Source organism: Carassius auratus, linkage group LG45M, assembly GCF_003368295.1.
Source record: "Carassius auratus strain Wakin linkage group LG45M, ASM336829v1, whole genome shotgun sequence".
NCBI classification, from domain to species: Eukaryota; Metazoa; Chordata; class Actinopteri; order Cypriniformes; family Cyprinidae; genus Carassius; species Carassius auratus.
The window spans coordinates 1,536,350-1,557,743 of record NC_039299.1 but is presented as its reverse complement, the minus strand read 5'-3'; the positions used below and the strand labels follow the sequence as shown (position 1 = coordinate 1,557,743).

Here is a 21,394-nt window from a genome sequence, read left to right as displayed (position 1 = left end):
AACAGTTTAACGGAATATTTGCATTCATGTAAATAGAGATCGGGTTTAGTTGTCACACTTTCTAAATCATAAACGCGTGTTTTCTCTGGTAATAGTTTAGTTAGTTTTAAACAGTTCAAAACTCTAGAATGATAGTATTTTTAAATACATTAAGACAAAACTGAATTTGAAACCTTAATTCAGTGATTCAAACCCAGCTAACAACAATATGTTCTAACAACGTTGTGCTAATGTTCGCAGTAAGTTAAGAAAACATTTATTATTTATTTTAAACATGCAGATAACTCTGAATAAACGTTCTAAGGATGTTACCGGAAGAACATTTGAGAGAACGTTTCCTGTCTAGACAGGTGTATGTTCACTTCACATCATGTTTTAAATGTTATACATTTATATAAGTTATTGATTGCAATTTCTTTAATTATAGTTTCATAGTTGCTTCACAGTTTAGCCTACATTTAGCCAAAAGTTTATAATAGTAGATTCTGAAAGAAGGATGTGTGAAGTGAGCACATGAAGGCAGGTCTAGCATGTTCAGAAGCTGTTTATTATATATGTTTATGATAATGTCTTGATGGGTTTACTGGCTCTTGTTCTGGAGGAGATGCTCGTATGTGAGGGAATCTGTCTGCTGACCGCTTCTGCTCTTCTTCTGCAGGAACACCGTCCGCTCATCATGAAGAGGGTCAGCGATGCTCTGGTTCCAGCGCGGCTCCGAGACGTCCAGCAGTTCTCTGACCTGAGCTGAGATCAGCTGAGAGAGAGCAGAGACACGCGTGTGTGTGTGTGTGTGTGTGTGTTACACTGATGTCTACACTTACTGTGCTGTTCGCTTTACCTGCATGTGCTGGAAGTCAGTGATTCCCAGTCGTGGCAGGGTGAAGCAGTTGACATGAATCAGTTTTCTGCCCGTGATATAATTCTGAGTGAAACACGCCTGAGGGACAAACATGATGATGACTCAACACATCTTTCAAGAGAATCTATACTATATTAAGCATTTGAGCTGATGTCAATATGATGATTCTGATGAAACATAAAGGTCTGTCTTTCTCTCAGATGGTTTTATTCTCAGCGGTGGCTGCATGAAGGCAGCAGATATTGCTGATGAAGGAAAGCACTTTTCTTGCATGATGCTAACGAAGCACAACTGGAGAATGATGACAAAGCGTTATGTTGAGTAAAAGCTGTAGCTTCTGGAGTGATGGGTCACCACCCAAATATTGGTCTCAGGCCTGTTCTGATGGATCACGAGGAGGACGGACAGAATGAGCTTAATGTAGATAACCAGAGAACCCTGCATGATGGCAGAAAACTACTTCTAACAGGAAGGAGAACCCCTTCATGTAGTTGTTGATGTCACAGGTCGAGTGTCTAATCAAACTCTACAGTATTTCAGCACTGATTCATCATCTGTGGAATCTGATCAGATCAGTTTGTGTGAAACCCTGATCCTCAAAGACATCCAATAAAGCACACAAGCGCTTGTTCCTTTTCCATTGTGAATAATTCCCCCTCCTCCTCCAGTAACTGTATTTAAATGATAACGTGAAACAGAATAAGTGAATGTGGTAATGGTTCACCTTATACTGGGGGAACCCGACAGACTCGATCCAGCGAGCCACATCCTCACCACTCCAGCGCAGGAACGCCATGCTGCTGCGTTACCATGGAGACCAGTCAACAAGCCAACAGACCTCAGAGCCGTTCGATTCACAACATCACCACCACCGTATAATAGAGTTAGAATAGAGTTATACAGGAGCACAGATAGATAGATGACCTTTATCTTTATCAGAAACTGAGAAGGTTAATACAAGTGAAAATACAATTATCAAAAAATACTAAAGCAGCTGTTAGAGCAGCCCAACCACGTCATCGCTGTAGGCGTGGCCTGCCGTCATGGGGCGGAGTCAGATCCACGACAGCGTTTTTTTTGTTTGTTTTTTTTTTATTGCAAAAAGGGTACAATTCACATGTGATTAGCCATAATATACAAAAAAAATTAAAGTAGCCAGGGGAAGCTTACAAGTCATTACAAAGTGAAGGAGGACCATATGCTGATAGTTTTAACAGCCTTTTTGTTGTTTGAGCCAGAAACAGATTAATGTAATGTTCAACTTCATGGATAAAGAGTACAAAACAAGGTTTTTTAGAGCTGAATTTACATTTATGAATGTGAAATTTTGCCAAAAGTATTAATAAATTTATAATGAAGTACGTTTTTTTCTTTACTTTGACTTTTATAAAAACAAAAAATAACATCCTTCCACAATAAGGCAAAGTCTTTATAAATATGGCCAATGATGAATCTGCTGAGCTTTTGCCAAAATGTTCTGGTGTGAGATCCACGACAGCGTCTGCTGCACCTGAGCACACAGAACACGTGATGATGTCACTGCCGTGGGTCATGTGACAGAGCATCAGTCGGTTCAGATTCACGCTGACCATCGAATCACCGCGGCTCTGAGGGAGTGCTTCACCTGTCAATCACACTGAGATCAGCACCACAAACAGCGGACAGCACATTTAAATAGTATACAATAAAACATACTACAATGATGATATACACTAAGGTGTCATTTCTAACATTCTTGAATTCTACAAACACAATGCAGTGTCCTCTTCTGCTTCCAAAGCCATTACAGGGATGGCTGACAAACATGTAAAACACTGACTGTTTGTTTCTTATACAAAATTAAATAAACATTTCTATTTACAAGAAAACATCTGGATGTCACTAACAGAATTAAAGATAAAAAATGTACTTATGAAAGCTAAATATTTTTAAACATGTATAAATACTGAAATAGAATATCAGTATAAGAGTAAACAGTGTTTTGTTGGCTCGTGTAGCAGCAGGATCATGTGACGCGTGGATTATTAATGTCTGATATGTGATGCTGTTACCCATGTCTCTGCTTTCATCGCTGTGTCTCTTCTTCATGTGAACGTTTCTGCTGCCGCTCTGAGAGAACAACTTCCCACAGACGGAGCACACGTGCGGCTTCTCACCTGATCACAAGCACACGATAACAGATCAAGAGCACACGATGCATCATATAGCTAAATAAGATACGCAGAGTCATGTGACCTCACCCGAGTGTGCGAGCATGTGTTTGCGCAGACTGGAATATTCACAGCTATCATCATCACACAGGAAGAGCTATTTCACCTGAAAAACAACATTTAAATGATATGATTCAGAACATAGAATTCATTATTATTAACAACAATCATTTGAGAAATTCTAAATTTTTATATCATACTATAATACATATAATTAGTAATTATATAATGTCTAAGTGTACTGGAAAAAATTATAATATCCAGCTTATCATAATATTATTTAATAATATTTAGTTTTTACGTCATTTATTATAAAACTATATCAATACTAAAGCTGGGCGATACGGGCCAAACATTATTACAATAAGATTTTTCATATCAGTCGATATTAATAATTATCACAAATAATCTTCACTGTTTTTTTCAAGTTTAAAGGCAGAACTTTGATCCTAGACTATTGTTTATTGTGTGTGTGTGTGTGTATGAACAAATGTGTGTTTGTGAGTTTGTGTGTGTGTACCGATGTGTGTGTGTGTATCGGTGTGTGTGTGTGTGTGTGTGTGTGTGTGTGTGTATCGGTGTGTGTGAGCTGCTGGGTCACCTGTGTGTGTGTGTGTGTGTGTGAGCTGCTGGGTCACCTGTGTGTGTGTGTGTGTGTGTGTGTGTGTGTGTGTGTGTGTGAGCTGCTGGGTCACCTGTGTGTGTGTGTGTGTGTGTGTGAGCTGCTGGGTCACCTGTGTGTGTGTGTGTGTGTGTGTGTGTGTGAGCTGCTGGGTCACCTGTGTGTGTGTGTGTGTGTGTGTGTGTGTGTGAGCTGCTGGGTCACCTGTGTGTGTGTGTGTGTGCGTGTGTGTGTGTGCGTACCGGTGTGTGTGTGTACTGATCTGTGTTTGTGTGTGTGTGTGTGTGTGTCTGTGTGTCTGTGTGTGTGTGTGAGCTGCTGGGTCACCTGTGTGTGTGTGTGTGTGTGCGCGTACCGGTGTGTGTGTGTACTGATCTGTGTGTGTGTGTGTGTGTGTGTGTGTGAGCTGCTGGGTCACCTGTGTGTGTGTGTGTGTGTGTGTGTGTGTGAGCTGCTGGGTCACCTGTGTGTGTGTGTGTGTGTGTGAGCTGCTGGGTCACCTGTGTGTGTGTGTGTGTGCGTGTGTGTGTGTGCGTACCGGTGTGTGTGTGTACTGATCTGTGTTTGTGTGTGTGTGTGTGTGTGTGTCTGTGTGTCTGTGTGTGTGTGTGAGCTGCTGGGTCACCTGTGTGTGTGTGTGTGTGTGCGCGTACCGGTGTGTGTGTGTACTGATCTGTGTGTGTGTGTGTGTGTGTGTGTGTGAGCTGCTGGGTCACCTGTGTGTGTGTGTGTGTGTGTGTGTGTGTGAGCTGCTGGGTCACCTGTGTGTTTTCAGGTGGTATTTGAGGTGAGCTGGATAGCTGAAGGTCTGGAGGCAGGTCTCGTACGGGCACCGGTGGATCTTCTCTGACGTCGTGCGTCCGGCTCGAGGCTCCGTCTGACTGACAGCTGTGGATGTGGTCACCTTGGCAACCAGACACGAGACATTAGAGAGCAGCAGGCGTGACGCAGAGCAGTGATGGTTTGATGAAGATGAATGTGTCTCGCTGTTGCAGCCGGTGCGGGTGTCTCTGGTCAGCTGTGCTCGTGTGGCGGCGATCAGGCTGTCATGAGCCAGCTCCTGGACACACAGGTACCACGGCGCGCTGCCATCGGCACAGTCTCCAGCCCAAACCTCCTCCTGCGCCTCGTCCACATCGTCCTGAACAAACACCAGCGGCTCGCCAGCACCGCCAACCCTAACAACACACAATCACTGTCAGCACAAGACAGGTCAGGTCATATAACATCATACATGCATTTTCATTATGCATTTGTAAATGATTCAGGTTCAAAATAAATTCATTAAAATAAATAATTAATAAAAGGAAAAAAAAAATCAAAAACAGATGCATATTCCTGTGAGTTCCACACAGATGAGAGTCTCGTCTTTGGCAAGAGTGAGCAGGACGTAAGACAAGCAGTCGTGATTCTGGAGGTCCTGCAGGGTGGTGGGCGGGGCTTGTTCTGGGGGGAGGAGTCTGCAGCTGAACAACCAATGGGCTTCGCTCAGGGCTGAACTCTGACAGCGAAGGGGAGGAGCCATGACTCAGAGCATTCTCTGAAAACACAGAATACACACACACACACACACACACACACATCAGATCTATAATCACACACACAGCCTTCAGTCTAATACAGACATCATTATAAACGACTTCAGTGACAACTCATGATGATCAAATACACTTACAAAAATGGTTCACTGCAATTTATTTAAAGTTTTATGAACTATAAATAAAAACATTTATGACATGGCAAGGTTAGCGTAGTGTAAAAAAATTTATAATAATTGTAAAAATTTACAACTTTAAAATATATATTTGTAAATGATTGTCTGCACTAATATTTGCAATACTTATGAAAATATAAAGACCATATACAAAGGGTAAAATAAATATAAAATAAATGCATAAAAATATATTATAACTTACAACAAATAAAATAAAATACTATTTAGTTTTACCATTAGTAAAAAACTATTTCAAAAGTAAATACATATATATAATTTTTTATCATCTGTCTGTTACCTGTATATACATCACAAGGTAACACATTTGCATAATTCCCTCCTCCCATAACATGTATTATGATAATGGGTGTGTTGTTTACGAAAAGGACCAATCACAACAGACTTGGCCAGCTGACCAATCAGAGCAGAGCAGGCTGATGGAGGGGAGGAGTTTGCGGTTCTTGAGCTCAGAACTGCTTTGAACAAATCCTTTCGAAATCATTGAAAAATCACTCTAATAATAAACATATATTCTGAGAAAATTAGATTAATTTAAGGTTGTTGTAGGGGACTGCAACACAGTATTAGGACACTGTAAAATACCATATTTAAATTTAAATTATTTTTTGACTTTATAATAAAAATATTACAAAATTATAACTAATATAAAATGTTTTTATATCTATATATTCTGTTTTCATGTTGATTTTAGTTTTTCAGTTGTACGTTTTGCCTTTTCTATTAGTTTTTTTCTTTAACGTATACTATACAGTTTTTATTTTTATAATAATAATAATTTTTTGTTGTTATTTTAGCCCATCAAATGTTGTAGTGGAGACGAGGTGAAAAGTTAAGTTTTCATATATTTTGGTTAATGACAAATGTTCTGACAAACTGATAAACATCAAGTTGACACTGTTGATCATCGATCTGTTTGGTATTATTATTTTTATTTTTATTAATGCAGGGTTTGTCATTAACGAGGCACCGCTCTGTCACTCTCAGAACATCCCTCTCTCAAACACTCATCTGTGTTCATCTTCATCTTCATCTTCATCTCTTTTCCTCTGGCGCGGTGTTCTGGAGCGAGCAGCGGAGATAAACACAAACACAAAGACGGATCCCGAGCACTTCCGGCTCGCGGAGGGAGACTGGGACGTACTTCCGGGTGAAGAAAGCATCAATAGCCGTGTTTCCACTATCGAGCTAGGACCGGTGTCATGAGAAATCGAGTCCGCCCGAGAAATCGAGTCCGCTTAGGACCCCGAGTGATCCCATTGGCTCAACGAACAATTAATGGGTATTATTTTTTAGCGCCTGATTACAATTCCTGCTAAATAGCGTTTTTATTTTTGTCGTTTGAACTTTGCTATAATGACAATTTATGTACTTTAAATTACATGTTTTATATGCTAGTATATAGCCGACGCGCTTTAGGTTGTGAAATCAAACATTTCTCGTTTTTTTTGTTACTCGCGTATCAGCATAGCATACAGCTACTCGATGTGTGTGTGTAAATTTATATTGTTAATCTAAATGATATAATATCGCAATTGCTTGTGCAGAACCATGTTATTGTTGTATTATATACATATATATTATTATTTTATGTAAAATGAATGTTATATTAATTTTACATGAAGTATGTCAGTATGCCTATTATATTTATACCATTAAGTATAGTAAGTGAATAATGGTTGTTTGTGCACTGAAAGTAACTAAAAATACAGCTAGATAGTTTATATAGATAGCAATAATTGCTATATAATTATAATTTGCAATTATAATATAATGATTCTACTGTTTTTTTTTTTTTACATATAAATGTTCAAGGAATATGCACACTATCTATGTAAGACATTTATACATTTTTCAAAATGCATAACATTTTCAAAGAATCTTTACAGAAAGACATACTATTGTGTCTATGTTGTCAAAAACACCCTCACTGTTTTAATAGTTGGTGTTAAATGCATTAGTCGTCATACATACAGCAAGCAAGCCAAAGGCAACAGGGGTTAATTAAGAAAAAACTGTAAGATGTCGATACTGGAGTAAAAAAAACCTTTGGAGAAACCAGACTAACCAAAAACACTGGGGACCAGTTCTCTGTATATTCAGTCTGAACATTTGGTACAATATCATTGGTAGTTAACAGTGTTACTGCATTGATTCAGCTGTAAGGTTAGAGGTTAAATGTGCCATGTACAGGCAGCAACATTGTTTTCTCTGTGGCCCAGGTGAGGCATGCAGTGGGAGTGAAGAGTGCTAAGGTGCAGTCATCCATTCATAAATTCTTGCTGTTTTGCTGAAACTGGAAACAGTTCATCCTATGTGAAGTCCATTGTGGAAGATTGGGGAATCCTCAGTCTCAACGTAACTCGAAAGCGTCTCGGGACAGAGCTTCTGTGGTAAAGAAAAATATAAAAATTGTTTAGGAACTGTAATATAATAAAAAAAAATCCTCTCTGCCTTTGTAATATACAGTATGCTGAAAGAATTTCTTGACATCATACAGAACGGGTTCAGAATACAACAGAAGCAGGAAACATCAAAAATCACTGTTAACCGTATAGAGCATCGGTTTACAATTCTTGCAAAAATCAAGTTATGATTTATGTGTATGTTGTTATAAAAACAATCAAACAGACATAAATGTAATCTGTTAAACTCAGTCTATTTTGCATTCAAACATTGCTTTAAATAAAGAGACAGGTGATTTATTTGAGCAGAGCTTGTTTTCTGCCTCCACTATTTGGAAAGTCTAATATATATATATATATATATATATATATATATATATATATATATATATATATATATATATATATATATATATATATATATCCTATTTTCTATGAAACAAACTGCTGCAATGAAAATCTCCTTTTGATTTATTGTGCCTTAATTTACTATTAATTTCATTCATAATTATTCACTTACTGGACGGTATTATGAAAGTATATGTGTTTGTTTATGTTAAATAAAAGATAAACATGAGAAAAGAGTCGTATCTTCACTTAAAATCATAGAAATGCATCTTGAACAATCGGGTCCCACCTAGCGAGGACCCCTAAGATGGCGGCCGTCGCGATGCCTGTGCGCAGGATGCAACGGAGGCACTTGTCCCGAACGAAGGACACGAGACAGTTACTAATGTACACTAAAAATCTTTGTCAGATTTGGGATCGTATTAACTACCAGCAAAATACGTTCATATGTGGAAAAAATAGCAGATGGAGTCGATAAAACGCCTGAACAATGAATACAGACCTCATCGTCAAAGATGAGGCTTGAACAATCGGGTCCCACCTAGCGAGGACCCGTAAGATGATTAATTATTATTATCACTACTAACGTTACTACTATTATTTGTGTGTGTATTGTCAGTGTCATATTACTGTACAAGGACAGTGGATAATATTGGTAGTTAATAAGAAAATCTGCTCAAATCATTAATCGCCCCTCCCCTCCACACCCAAATGCATGCGTGTGCAGGACGGGTTTAAGCACACCTCTAGTTCTGTCATACTCGTGCACAAATCACACGAAGATTTTTAGTGTGAATTACTACCTGTCTTGTGTCCTTCGTGACAAGTGCATCCGTTGCGACTTGCGCACAGGCATCGCGATGGCCGCCATCTTAGGGGTCCTCGCTAGGTGGGACCGGTGGGACCCGATTGTTCAAGATGCATTTTAAGGGAAGATACGACTCTTTTCTCATGTTTATCTTTTATTTAACATAAACAAACGTATATACTTTTATAATAGCGTTCAGTAAGTGAATAATTATGAATGAAATTAATAGTAAATTAAGGCACAATAAATCATAAGGAGATTGCAGCAGTTGTTTTGTTTAATATAAAATAGTATATATATATTTATTAGTATTTTCGTATTAGACTTTCCAAATAGTGGAGGCAGAAAACAAGCTCTGCTCAAATAAATCACCTGTCTCTTTATTTAAAGCAATGTTTGAATGCAAAATAGACTGAGTTTAACAGATTACATTTATGTCTGTTTGATTGTTTTTATAACAACATACACATAAATCATAACTTGATTTTTGCAAGAATTGTAAACCGATGCTCTACGGTTAACAGTGATTTTTGATGTTTCCTGCTTCTGTTGTATTCTGAACCCGTTCTGTATGATGTCAAGAAAGTCTTCCAGCATACTGTATATTACAAAGGCAGAGAGGAAAAAAATTGTTATTATATTACAGTTCCTAAACAATTTTTATATTTTTCTTTACCACAGAAGCTCTGTCCCGAGACGCTTTCGAGTTACGTTGAGACTGAGGATTCCCCAATCTTCCACAATGGACTTCACATAGGATGAACTGTTTCCAGTTTCAGCAAAACAGCAAGAATTTATGAATGGATGACTGCACCTTAGCACTCTTCACTCCCACTGCATGCCTCACCTGGGCCACAGAGAAAACAATGTTGCTGCCTGTACATGGCACATTTAACCTCTAACCTTACAGCTGAATGTTCAGACTGAATATACAGAGGAGAACTGGTCCCCAGTGTTTTTGGTTAGTCTGGTTTCTCCAAAGGTTTTTTTTTACTCCAGTATCGACATCTTACAGTTTTTTCTTAATTAACCCCTGTTGCCTTTGGCTTGCTTGCTGTATGTATGACGACTAATGCATTTAACACCAACTATTAAAACAGTGAGGGTGTTTTTGACCACATAGACACAATAGTATGTCTTTCTGTAAAAATTATTTGAAAATGTTATGCATTTTGAAAAATGTATAAATGTCTTACATTGATAGTGTGCATATTGCTTGAACATTTATATGTAAAAAAATTGTGTGGAATTATATTATAATTGCAAGTTATAATTAACAATTATAAACTAGCTGCATTTTTAGTCACTTTCAGTGCACAAACAGCCATTATTGCCTTACTATTACTGATTTGTAATAGTACAAGTAACTGTTGTACTATTTTATGTACTGTGTTATATGAGTTAAAGTCAATTACAATTGTAATTTCGTCATCATAATGTGATAATTGCTGTATGATTTTCTTTGAAAACAATAGCTTCTTAAATAATATACAATCAGCAATTGCAATACATGAACTGCTTGTAAGCAAAACCATATATAACAACATAAGTATACTTATTACAATATTGAAAATAATGTAAAAAATTACATGAATTAGGTAGTAAGTCAAAATAAATAAAAATCAAAGTGTGTGTGTGTGTGTGAGATGCTGCTAGTTTTATGACATTTAAAAAAACATTTTGATCAATTACATTCTGTATGTTGCTTTTATTAAATTATTTTAGCTTGAAACAACAAGCTACCGCAGCTCCGATTAGCCATGCAACAAGTTATCGCGATAACAACTTTTGATCAGGCATTTAAAACAGCTACCGCCTTGGTCCTAAGCGGACTCGATTTCGCGGGGGGACTGGATTTCTCACCACACCGGGCGTGCGGGGGCGGGGCCAAGATGGCGTCGTGACAAGACGGTTTTACAGTAGCTCTTAAAAACTTTTGCTCAAATCCCGGTTTTACTTTTAAACCTGTCATGTTCAGAAATTATTTCGAATAGCCGCACTTTAATAGGCTTTTTTTTTTCTTTGCACATATTTTTGTTAAGCTTTTCAGACGCACCTTTTCTCTCCAAGCTATAGCTATCGAAGTGCTAGCACGTGCTTTTGCAACAATTGATGCACTGACTTGAGAATATGGAAGACCAAGAAGAAACTCATCTTGCGATGCATAGTTATGCTAGGAGAACTCTAAGCACTAATATGGAGACAGTTGCTGGACAGTCTGATGGTTTCATGCCTTTACCAGATACACCTGAACCCAATCCTGCCAAAAAAAGCAAACCGAGTTCTGATAGTCCAGCGGTGAGTGATACTATGCTAATGAGATTTATGCAGAGAATGGAGGCCATGCACGAAGAAACTTTGCGCCGAATTCAAGGAGTTGAAAAGACGGTGATTGAGAATTCGAATTCTATTAAACAGATAATCAACTCTCTCGAATTCCACGGTGAACAAGTGAAGTGTTTGAATGAAAAATCTAACGAGATGCAAAAGAAAATCGGAAAACTGGAGAAAGAAAATGTTGAACTTCGTGATAGGTGTAACGATTTGGATGCTTACAAGAGAAGATGGAATCTGCGTGTCGCTGGTATTCCGGAGAATTCAGGAGAGAACGTGAAGCGGATCATCATCGACCTCTTTAGCCAGGTTTCCCCAAGTATCGCTGCTGATCTGCACTTCGGAATTGACATCGCTCATCGACTGGGGCCTCGCTTTGCTGCAGAAAAGTCTTCCCGTCGCATAATTGTCCTTTTCTCATCGCGTTCCCAGCGGGACACAGTTTGGAAAGACGCCAAAACATCCAACTTGCTCAGGGAGAAGAAGATTAAGGTCTTCGAGGATCTCTCGCAGAAAGATAAGGATGCAAGGACTCTTCTGTGGCCGACAGTAGAGAGGGCGAGAAGGGAAGGGAAGAGGGCTGGCTTTCACGGTCCTTTCGCTGTCATCGAGGGTAAAAGACTGTCTGCTAAAGATTTAGCCAACAAATCTACTTAGTAGCATCGTTAACGTTTATTCATATGCAACCGTTTATTCAATGATTCACGTGCGATCTGTTTAAGGTTTTTTTTTTTTTTTTTTTTTTTTTTTTTTTCTAAATACATAATATCTTCATGGTATTAAGCAGTAGACTTACTTTATATAGACAACTACAATCTTCCTTAAACACGGATATACATTATTTTATTGAAGGCTTTTAAATTGATTTTTTTATTTTTTATTTTATGCTTTGAAATGGTTAATACTTGAATACAGAAACTTAAATGTAACTTTTACTTTTTTTTTCTGAACTTAAATATGAATACTTATGTACCGGGTGGGCAATTTTTTTTTCTTGTGGTTGCTTGCACTTTTGAGGAAAGTGAGTTGAACGAGTGGTTCATTCAGCTACTTAGCCTGATTTATTTTCTCTTCATATTGTTCGTTGTTTATGTCATTGTCATTGGTATCTTTTAACGCCAGAGGCCTCAGGGATAGTGTCAAAAGGAAAGCTCTTTTTTTGTTTGCTAAAAAACACAAGTCAGATTTTTGTTTTCTTCAGGAATGTCATTCTACTAAAGAGGATTACAAATGGTGGAAATCTCAGTGGGGTAATGATATTTGGAGTTCTCATGGCACTGAACGTTCTGCTGGAGTAAGCATTTTGAGAAACACGTTTAATGGGGATATATTAGGTTCAGATTCAGATAGTTTGGGCCACTTTCATTTACTAGTGATTTCGCTTAACCAACAAACAATAATTCTGGGAAATATATATGGGTACAATACGTCTCAGGATAATAAATGTTTCTATGATAAGTTAGATGAGAAACTCACACATTGGTCGAATAAATTCCCTAATGCTTTTTTCATACTAGGAGGAGACTTTAATGTATCATTAAATAACTATTTGGATAGATATCCACCAAAGAGGACTGATTGTCTTAGCCCGGCATTGTTAGGTTTAATAAAGAAGTTTGAATTGGTGGACATTTGGAGAGAAAAATACCCTTACAATGTGGAGTTTACCTGGGCCAACAAAGCTGGGTCTAGTCAATCTCGAATTGACTATTGGCTCATATCAAAATGTATGTCCAATTGTGACTTAAATGTTGGCATTCAACACACCCCTTTGACTGACCATAAAACCATCTTTATTAATACCCCTTTGACGGCAGATTATGCACCAGGTCATAGAAAATCCTCTTTGTGGAAACTAAACCGTTCACTCTTAGAATTACCAGATGTAATTGATAAAATTAAAGAATTAATTGCTCAATATTGGAAAGCAGCCAAAATTCAAAATTCTTTTTGTACTAATTGGGAGCTTCTAAAATTTGAAATTGGTGTTTACTTAAGAAACGTTGGAGCAGTCTTAGCTAAAAAGAGAAGAGTTCTTGAGGACAGCCTGATCATGAAATTATCTCAAACCCATAATTTTACTTGTCTATCTTTGGAGGAGAAATCTGAACTTGCAGCTTTGCAAACTAAATTAGATGATTTATATTTATCAAAGGCTAGGGGTGCTTATATAAGGTCCAGGAAAAAATGGCTCGAAGAGGGTGAACTCAATACTGCATATTTCTTTAAGCTTGAAAAACGAAATTTTACCCTTTCTACAGTTGAAAAATTATCTGTTGATGGCAAAATTATAAAAGATCCGAAGGATATAGCCAATTTCAGTGCCAATTTTTATAAAAATCTGTATAGCTCAAAATGTACAGAGCAGATGTCGAATTTGTTTCTGGACACAGTTAACAATGTTAAAGTTATTTCGGACAGTGATAGAATGTGTTGTGATGGAATTTTAACTCATGAGGAAGTACAAAGCGCAATCAAGAGCTTGAAAAACAACAAATCCCCAGGATCTGATGGACTTACAGCTGAGCTGTACAAATTATTTGCTAATGATCTTTCTCCTTTTTTAACAAATGTTTTTAAAGAGAGTGTTGATAAAGAAGCTCTACCTCCTACGTTAACGCAAGGTATTATCACACTAATTCCTAAGCCAAAGAAAGATCTTACTAATTTGGACAATTGGCGGCCCATCACACTCCTTAACAACGATTATAAAATTTTTGCCATAATATTTGCTAAAAGACTTAAAGATTGTTTGGATGGCATTATAGATGAGACTCAATCTGGATTTATGAGAGACCGGCACATAATGAATAACATTAGATTAGTTTTAGATTTATTTGATTATAGCGATTTGGTGGAACACAATAGTTTTATTCTTTTCCTGGACTTTTATAAAGCTTTTGACTCCGTAGAGCATCATTTTATTTTTAAATCAGTACAAAAGTTTGGTTTTGGTGAGTATTTTTGCAGGGCTGTAAGAACCCTTTATTATAATTGTAATAGTACAATCAAATTAAAATACGGAACTTCTCCTAGATTTTATTTGTCACGTGGTATTAGACAAGGGTGTCCAATATCCCCTTATCTGTTTTTACTAGTTTCCCAGATATTTGCATCTTATGTTTCTAATAGTGGTCTTCGTGGTATATCTATTGCTGACAAACAGATACTCATCAGTCAGTTGGCTGATGATACCACTCTTTTTTTGCATGATGCTACTCAAGTTCCGTTAGCACTAGAATATATCCAGCAATTCTCCAAAGCTTCAGGCTTAGTCTTGAACCGTTCAAAATGTGAACTCATGTCCATCAAAGAGTGTAATCTGTCACACATTTGTAATATTCAAATTAAAGATCAGGTATCATATTTAGGTGTTATTATAACAATAAATGAATTAGATAGATGCTCTGTAAACTTTAATCCCCTAATTGAGAGTACACAGAAAAAACTTTATATATGGCTCCAGCGAGATCTGTCGTTAAAGGGAAGAATTTTACTAGCCAAAGCTGAAGGCTTGTCACGGTTAACATACGCCGCTCTTTCTTTGAGTGTTGACACCGCTGTTCTTAAAAAAATTGATACCATGCTCCTCAACTTTGTTTGGAAGTTTAAAACTCATTTTGTCAGAAAATCTGTACTCATGAACACTATTGAGAAGGGGGGGTTAAACTTTCTTGACTTTACTACTTTAAACCACACCTTTAAAATAAACTCGATAAAAAACTTAATCAATAAGCCTGCATCTATCTGGAATTTGATCCCTAATGCAATTTTTTCCAAATTAGGGGGTTTAAAATTCTTATTAACCTGTAATTATAGCATAATGAAAATCCCTGTTAAATTATCCCTTTTTCATAGGCAAATGTTGTTAGCTTGGTCCCTCATCTTTAAACACAATTTTACTCCTCACTCTTATATAATTTGGAATAATAAGGACCTACTGTATAAACATAAATCTATTTTCTTTGATAATTGGGTTAGTAATGGAATTATTTTTGTATCTCAACTTTTCAATCAGAATGGTTCAATTTGTAATTATTCTGAGTTCTTGGTAAAGCATGGAATTCCTGTTACTCCAAAAGAGTTTGCCATCGTGGCTGATGCAGTGCCACAAGGAGTTATCATGCTTTATAAAGGATTTTCTTTTCCATTTCTTTGTCGCTCAGTGGATCTATGTAAGACATTTGTAGGTAAACAGTGCTTTTCTTCATCTAAATCCAAAAACAATAAGAAAATTCGAGTCTTGTTTCAGGAGGAGTCTGTCTCTGTGCCTTATGTAATTTCTTATTGGAATAGTTTTGTAAGTGATATTCCATGGAAAAAAGTTTGGACTTTACCTCACAAATACCTGATAACTAACAAAACGAGAGAAATTAGCTTTAAATTAATTCATAGGTTTTACCCAGTTAAGTGCTTTCTCAAAAGACTTAAGAATGACATTGATACCCTATGTTCTTTTTGTTCAGAGAAGCCTGAAACTACTTTACATTTATTTTGGAACTGCTCTTTCACAATGACATTTTGGTGTGACATTTGTGATTTTATCAAATGTTATGTGAATCCTAACTTTGAATTAACATATAGAAATGTCGTTTTTGGTTTTCATGAAGGTGAAAAGAAAAGTGATATTTATTTTATAAATCTTATTGTTCTGTTAGCTAAATTTTACATTCACAAATGTAAATTTTCTAAATGCAATCCTCTTTTTTTGAGATTTAAACATGAAATGAAGATGTATTTTGAGTCTATTGAGTTATCTAAAAACTTAAAAGCTATGAGAACAGTGGCTGTGTTTAAGGATTTAGCACTTAATCTGGACTGAAAGACTGAAGAAACTTATTCTGGACTGAGGGTCTCTGGTGTATGGTTGTAATGTAATGACGATGATTGTTGTTAATGTTTTTGTGTTTTTTTTTTTTTTTATATATATATTTTTGTGTAAAAAAAAAAAAAAAAAAAAAAAAAAGGACCGGGCGTGCTAGTGCGTGCCAGGGCCAGTCGCGTTTCCACTGTCACTTCCGGGGCTTGATCGTGCCTCGCCGGGGCTTCCTCGGGGCCAACGGCCAGGGTTTTTCGGCCCGACGAAAACCTTGGGCCAAAGCGGGCCAGCTGGGGCTAGAGGAGGGGTTATGAACAAAGGCGGAGTTTCTCCGTGTCTAGAGAGCGTCAGCGCGGATCATTTCAGAAAGATAACAGCTTTAACACCAGCATTAAATATGTTTTAAAATAAGTTGAGCTTAAAACTCACTCTTAGTTAGCAGCAAGTGTTTGAAATAACTTGATCCGATGTGGATTATAATCACTAAACAAGGCAGAAATATTTATAAGCGATGTAAAAGACTATGCACGCTAAACATTAACGTTACCATATAAACATGGTAAATATGACTGCTTGGATAAATCAGACGTCAGCTTCTTATTCTCTATCACAATTGTGTATTTATTAAGTAACATTTTATCTGTCGTCTGGTTTCAAGAGTTTAGCTCCACGTTGCATATCATCAAAATATAATGATGATTTTTGTTCGGGAGCTTTTATAAAAATAGCGAGTCTGCGCTGCGGATCATTTCAGAAAGATAACAGCTTTAACACCAGCATTAAACACTTAATAGGCATAGACTGGTTTATTTTAGTAAACAATGGGGCGCTTTTCACTCAGCGATACGCTTTGAGAACCCGTTCACCGAGTCATTAAAAGAATCGGTTCAAAAGAACAAGAATCAGCAGGAGAACATTCAGCTCTATTCACTATGATTCTGATTCTTTTGAACCGATTCTTTTCAAAAGAACAATTCTCTGAAAACAGATAGCAGAGATGAACAGTATTTTAATTTATTAAGTGTATTTAAAATACGTATTTAATTTTTATATAAACACATTTCTTACACCAGTATTTTAAATTAAATAAATTTGATGAGAATAATTTTGTTATTAGCAACTAAATGCTTTTTGATGTATTTGTGCTCATTTCTGATAACCAGAAAACAATATATTTACAATGGAAAATATCTGAGCACATAATTTGACAATATTATTTTTCTTAAATACTGTTGTTGTTCTACTAAGAGTAAAATGTTACTAAGTAAATATTAATGTCATTTTATTTTCCACTTTTATTTAAATTTTAGTTAAATATAAGTATCAATTTAGTTATTATATTCTTGCCATTTTTATTCGTTTAAGAAATAAACAATATATATTTTTAATATGCCTATTGTTTATATATATATATACATATAAATATTTAGGTTTATTTTATTTTAATACATCGTTATAAATATATGAAAATAAAAAATGTTTACTGGCCTTTCTTTATATTTAATGTAATGTTTATTTTATTTAGTAATTATGTTTTCAAGTTTTATTTATATTTGTATTACATTTATATTTTTTATTTGCTAAAGACAAGATCCATGGACACATCTGACAACCAACATTATTTTAATAACTTTATGACATAAATGAAAACATTTCACAGAGTACTTCTCAGTAAAACATGTCTTAAACATTAAAAAGTGGGAAATAAAAAAACAGCTTAAAAAAACGAAATGTAAAAAACAAAGAATGAGTAGATAAAGTGAATATTTACAGCTGAGTAATGTTAATTCATCTCCTGTTTAACTGAAGATTTATTTCTGAGCGATGTCTTGTACAGTATGTACAGTATTACTGATGATGATCATAATTCAGTCTAATGCTCTGTTAATATAAAAGCACATTATGGAGCTGATATATGACACAAAACCCTTCACAGTTCTGCTCAACACACACTTCATCAAACAGACAAACACATAGAAAAGAACAAACCAAATCTTGTTTCTTTGTCTCGTTCTGTGATGTCCTGAAACACGCTCTACTGTAGATCTCTCAGACCAGGCCTAATATTAATGTTTCTGCACTGGTTTAAGGCGAGTTAAAAGCGTCTTCGGCTCACTTCAGCTGGACAGTCCTGTGTTTCTCCTGCTCTTGTGTGCTGGTCAGCAGCCGGCTCCAGATGACCGAGTCTCCGGTCTGCAGCGCTTGCATGAACAGGTCGGTGTGTTCTCGCAGGAGATCCAGCTCCGTCTGCGTCCGCCGGTTCTGCCGGATCAGCTCTTTCGTGCGCAGCGTGATGTCCAGCAGGCCTGACTTGCTGAGGATGTTGTACGTGTTGCAGAATCGCTTGATCTTGTTGTCCGTGTTAGGAGAGTGTGTGTCCAGCGTCTGCGGGGAGCCGTCTGTGGGGTCAGATGCTGGAAGAGCGCTGGGTGACGAGTCTTTCTGACCGCGAGGGGAACCGCTGCTGCTGCTGATCTTAGGGCCCGCGTCTCCGGGATGAGGAGCGATTCTGGGGTAGGATTTGAGGATAGGGAGGTACTTTCGGTGTCTGCGGCGTTTGGACGGGGCTCCCTTGGGCACCGGGCCGGATCTCTGTGGGACGACGGGTTGAAGGAAGACCACCTGAGACTGAGGAACGACCGCCGGACTGAACGCCCAGGGCTTCAGAGACGAAGGGTTTTCACCAGACTGCACACAAAACCACAAATATTAAACGTAGTCATTGTTGTTATGAATATACATATGAAGGGATGTAACGATTCACAGAGAGCCGGTGGAAAAATCGGTTCAGATGTGTGACGAATCAAATCGGTTGAGATGCTAATATAATCATGATTCATTTAGAGGCAGGAGTCTATACGAATGTGTGTCTGAGGGGAACTTACTGTCTTTAGAAAAGTTTAGATGGTATTTTTCTTTTCATCTCGCCTCTGTATGAAGCACATTAAAGTTCACAAGTGCAGCGCTGCTTTGTTTACAGCGGTTACCAAGGAAACGCTTTAAGCTCCACCTGCTGCAGTGTTCATCGGCTTTGTTTACAGAGGTAACCAAGGAAACGCTTTAAGCCCCACCCCCCCACGGTGTCCAGAGGGCTTTGTTTACAGTGGTGACCAAGGAAACGCTTTAAATAAATGAATAACACTTTAAAAGAGATTAATGTAGAAAACAGCGGTTTTAAACTGTAATAATATTTCACAATTTTACAGTATTTTTCCTCAAATAAATGCAGCCTGGGTGAGCAGAAGAGACTTGACAAAAACTTGAAAAACTCTTACCGACGCTTAGTTTTAAACGCTACTGTACGGTAAGTCAGATCTGTCTTAATGTGGTGTGAGATTAAGCTGTGTTCACGGTGATACTAATGCTTCTGGATTTACAGAGTCATTACTTTCTGTTCAAAACAAGGCCTTAGCAGACACAGGAGGGCTGACGTTCACCTGCTTTAGCAGCACATTGTTCATGAAGATGACGGGTGAGAGGCTCTGCAGGGTCAGCTGTGATCTGGAGCTCGACGCGTCGTCTCTGTCCACACTCAGATGCTCAGAGCCGCCGTCTGCCAGAAACACACAGATATAGCTCTTCTCCAACACTCACACTTCATTATCAGCAGAACAGAACCCTGAGCTCTCCATTACACACCTGAGAAGCCCGAGTCCCTCTCAGACTCCCGCTTGGACTTCTCCATCCTTCTGTTTTTAACTCTCGAACGACCGTCGTCCTTCATCCTCGTGCTCATCCTCTTCCTCTGTATGAGCCTGAAACAGCAGACAGCACCAGTGAAGATACAAACATCTAGTTCGGACTTTATAACTCTTTATAAGCTGTTGATTTTTCTTATCTGAACTGTGAGATATTTTAAGTTCATCAAAATTTGGATATACAAACTCAAAATTACCTTTTTATTCAGTGGTTTCAATAGACATCTACTTTAAAACTGTCATCTTCTGCCACCAGCCTGAGGAAATATAAACAAACAAAAACGTCATCACTGTTTGCAAACTCAGAGATACTAAAATAACAAGCTGATCACCTACAGAGAGCTTATAACTGTTTCTACAACACATCATATTTTTAATAAACAGTAATTATTAGCGTTATTGTCTATTATTAACGATATTATGATTACGGTTGTTGTAAACCGAGCGTCATGACGTCATCGGGTCAGGTATGACGTCGCATCTCCGGGTCGCGTCAGTCGCTCGTTAGCTGTGTCAAACGGCCTACCGGATAGATCTACGCTGTTTATCGTGCGAGTAAGTAAACATAATTAAATAAAAAAAAAACAGTTTCGTGTCTAAACGTCAAGCTGAAACGACATGGTGATACGGGCCAAGAGTAAACAGTCGTTAAAAGCAGGGCTGCCGTTTAAGTTTCTCCTCAAAAGCACGCTAACTTTTTATCCGACGCACTTTGACAAACGTTCATCCGGTCAGAACGCGCGGTTTAGCACGGAGAGTTGCTCGTGACAGAGTACGTGCGCGCCGTGACTTCATCCGGGAACCGGGAATCCCCAGAGATGATGAAAACACGCTCAGATCCGGCGTTCAGAGTGCCTTATAACAACGTTCTGTGCTCGTTCTGTGCTCGCTCGGTGCGATTCAGCAGAATCTTACCGCGTTCAGGCTGCTTGTGTTCGGTCAGACGCCCTGATCGTTCCCGTCGCGGCAACACGGTGCTGTACACGAGACCTGTGACGCAGAAGCCTCGCCCCCGACTGACGTCTAACATTAATGACACACATTAAATTAAAAATTAGACACATTACTGCATTAATATGCATCTGAATAGATAAATAAAGTTTGCCTTAGACTTACAATGGAGCGTGATCGTGTTATTCATTCGCTGTATTTACGTTGGATTCTTCAGCGTTTCGATGGTTGCTAACAGCTACGTGATTGACTTGTGGTCTAATCCAATCGCAGGCGACTAAATCTCTCCGACCGGCCTATCCTTATCCCAGGAGGCGGGGCTTATCGGGGGAATGTGCTTTGGTCATGGGCTTTCCTTTTATGGCAAAAAAGTGGGTGGGTCTGTTGGCGGAAGTGACAGCGTCATTCTTCAAGCTCGCCTCGCATTGGCCAGTGACCAAAACAACGCTAAGCTTAAACACGTGACTGTCGAGCGACGCGAGGACAATGTGTTCGAGCGCAGAGTGTCTCCTGTCAGATGTGTCATGTAACACTAATATCACTTTAATTTATGACATGAGACATTATTTAAAAATGTTCTCTTTTGTAAATCGCTTTACATAAAAGCT

The 21,394-nt window shown here is 37.9% G+C and overlaps 4 protein-coding genes across 10 annotated transcripts in view; 2 read left to right on the top strand and 2 right to left on the bottom strand.

Annotated features, from left to right (window-relative positions):
* Positions 1–21,394, top strand: part of LOC113068554 (gephyrin-like) — a 1,122,288-nt gene that overhangs the window by 299,140 nt on the left and 801,754 nt on the right. The window lies entirely within an intron of this gene.
* Positions 529–11,556, bottom strand: LOC113068599 (sterile alpha motif domain-containing protein 15-like). 4 transcript variants are annotated; one of them, XR_003279575.1, is made up of 8 exons: positions 8,980–9,062; positions 5,045–7,811; positions 4,453–4,869; positions 3,100–3,175; positions 2,911–3,015; positions 1,584–2,483; positions 839–937; positions 529–754 (listed from the first exon to the last, which is right to left on the bottom strand). XR_003279575.1 is itself a non-coding variant. In XM_026241379.1 (3 exons), exons 1-3 carry the CDS (start codon positions 1,653–1,655, stop codon positions 581–583), a joined length of 345 nt encoding a protein of 114 aa, XP_026097164.1. In that variant the 5' UTR covers positions 1,656–1,819; the 3' UTR covers positions 529–580. The 4 variants fall into 4 exon arrangements, 1 of the variants encoding a protein (XP_026097164.1); XR_003279574.1 differs by lacking the exon at positions 8,980–9,062 and adding an exon at positions 11,541–11,556 and having other exon boundaries at positions 4,453–5,231; XR_003279573.1 differs by lacking the exon at positions 8,980–9,062 and having other exon boundaries at positions 4,453–6,984.
* On the top strand, positions 8,373–12,044 carry LOC113068594 (uncharacterized). Its single transcript, XM_026241371.1, has 2 exons — positions 8,373–8,563; positions 9,666–12,044. The coding sequence occupies exon 2, from the start codon at positions 11,115–11,117 to the stop codon at positions 11,973–11,975; it is 861 nt and encodes a 286-aa protein (XP_026097156.1). The 5' UTR covers positions 8,373–8,563; positions 9,666–11,114; the 3' UTR covers positions 11,976–12,044.
* On the bottom strand, positions 17,781–21,057 carry LOC113068596 (CLOCK-interacting pacemaker-like). 2 transcript variants are annotated; one of them, XM_026241373.1, is made up of 6 exons: positions 20,952–21,057; positions 20,751–20,858; positions 20,033–20,092; positions 19,777–19,892; positions 19,575–19,690; positions 17,781–18,825 (listed from the first exon to the last, which is right to left on the bottom strand). In XM_026241373.1, the coding sequence occupies exons 4-6, from the start codon at positions 19,871–19,873 to the stop codon at positions 18,250–18,252; spliced, it is 789 nt and encodes a 262-aa protein (XP_026097158.1). In that variant the 5' UTR covers positions 19,874–19,892; positions 20,033–20,092; positions 20,751–20,858; positions 20,952–21,057; the 3' UTR covers positions 17,781–18,249. The 2 variants fall into 2 exon arrangements, with proteins under 2 accessions (XP_026097158.1, XP_026097160.1); XM_026241375.1 differs by lacking the exons at positions 20,751–20,858; positions 20,952–21,057 and adding an exon at positions 20,264–20,728.

Bases quoted from the DNA above. Each gene is read 5' to 3' on its own strand.
- LOC113068596 (XM_026241373.1), bottom strand. From the start codon at position 19,873: ATGAGCACGAGGATGAAGGACGACGGTCGTTCGAGAGTTAAAAACAGA. The intron at 19,691-19,776 runs GTGTGTAATGGA...TGTTTCTGGCAG, and splicing joins GAGGGACTCGGGCTTCTCAG to ACGGCGGCTCTGAGCATCTG. The intron at 18,826-19,574 runs GTGAACGTCAGC...TTTTGTGTGCAG, and splicing joins ACAATGTGCTGCTAAAGCAG to TCTGGTGAAAACCCTTCGTC.
- LOC113068594 (XM_026241371.1), top strand. From the start codon at position 11,115: ATGGAAGACCAAGAAGAAACTCATCTTGCGATGCATAGTTATGCTAGG.
- LOC113068599 (XM_026241379.1), bottom strand. From the start codon at position 1,655: ATGGCGTTCCTGCGCTGGAGTGGTGAGGATGTGGCTCGCTGGATCGAG. The intron at 938-1,583 runs GTGAACCATTAC...TTTGTCCCTCAG, and splicing joins TCGGGTTCCCCCAGTATAAG to GCGTGTTTCACTCAGAATTA. The intron at 755-838 runs GTAAAGCGAACA...GCTCTCTCTCAG, and splicing joins CTGACTTCCAGCACATGCAG to CTGATCTCAGCTCAGGTCAG.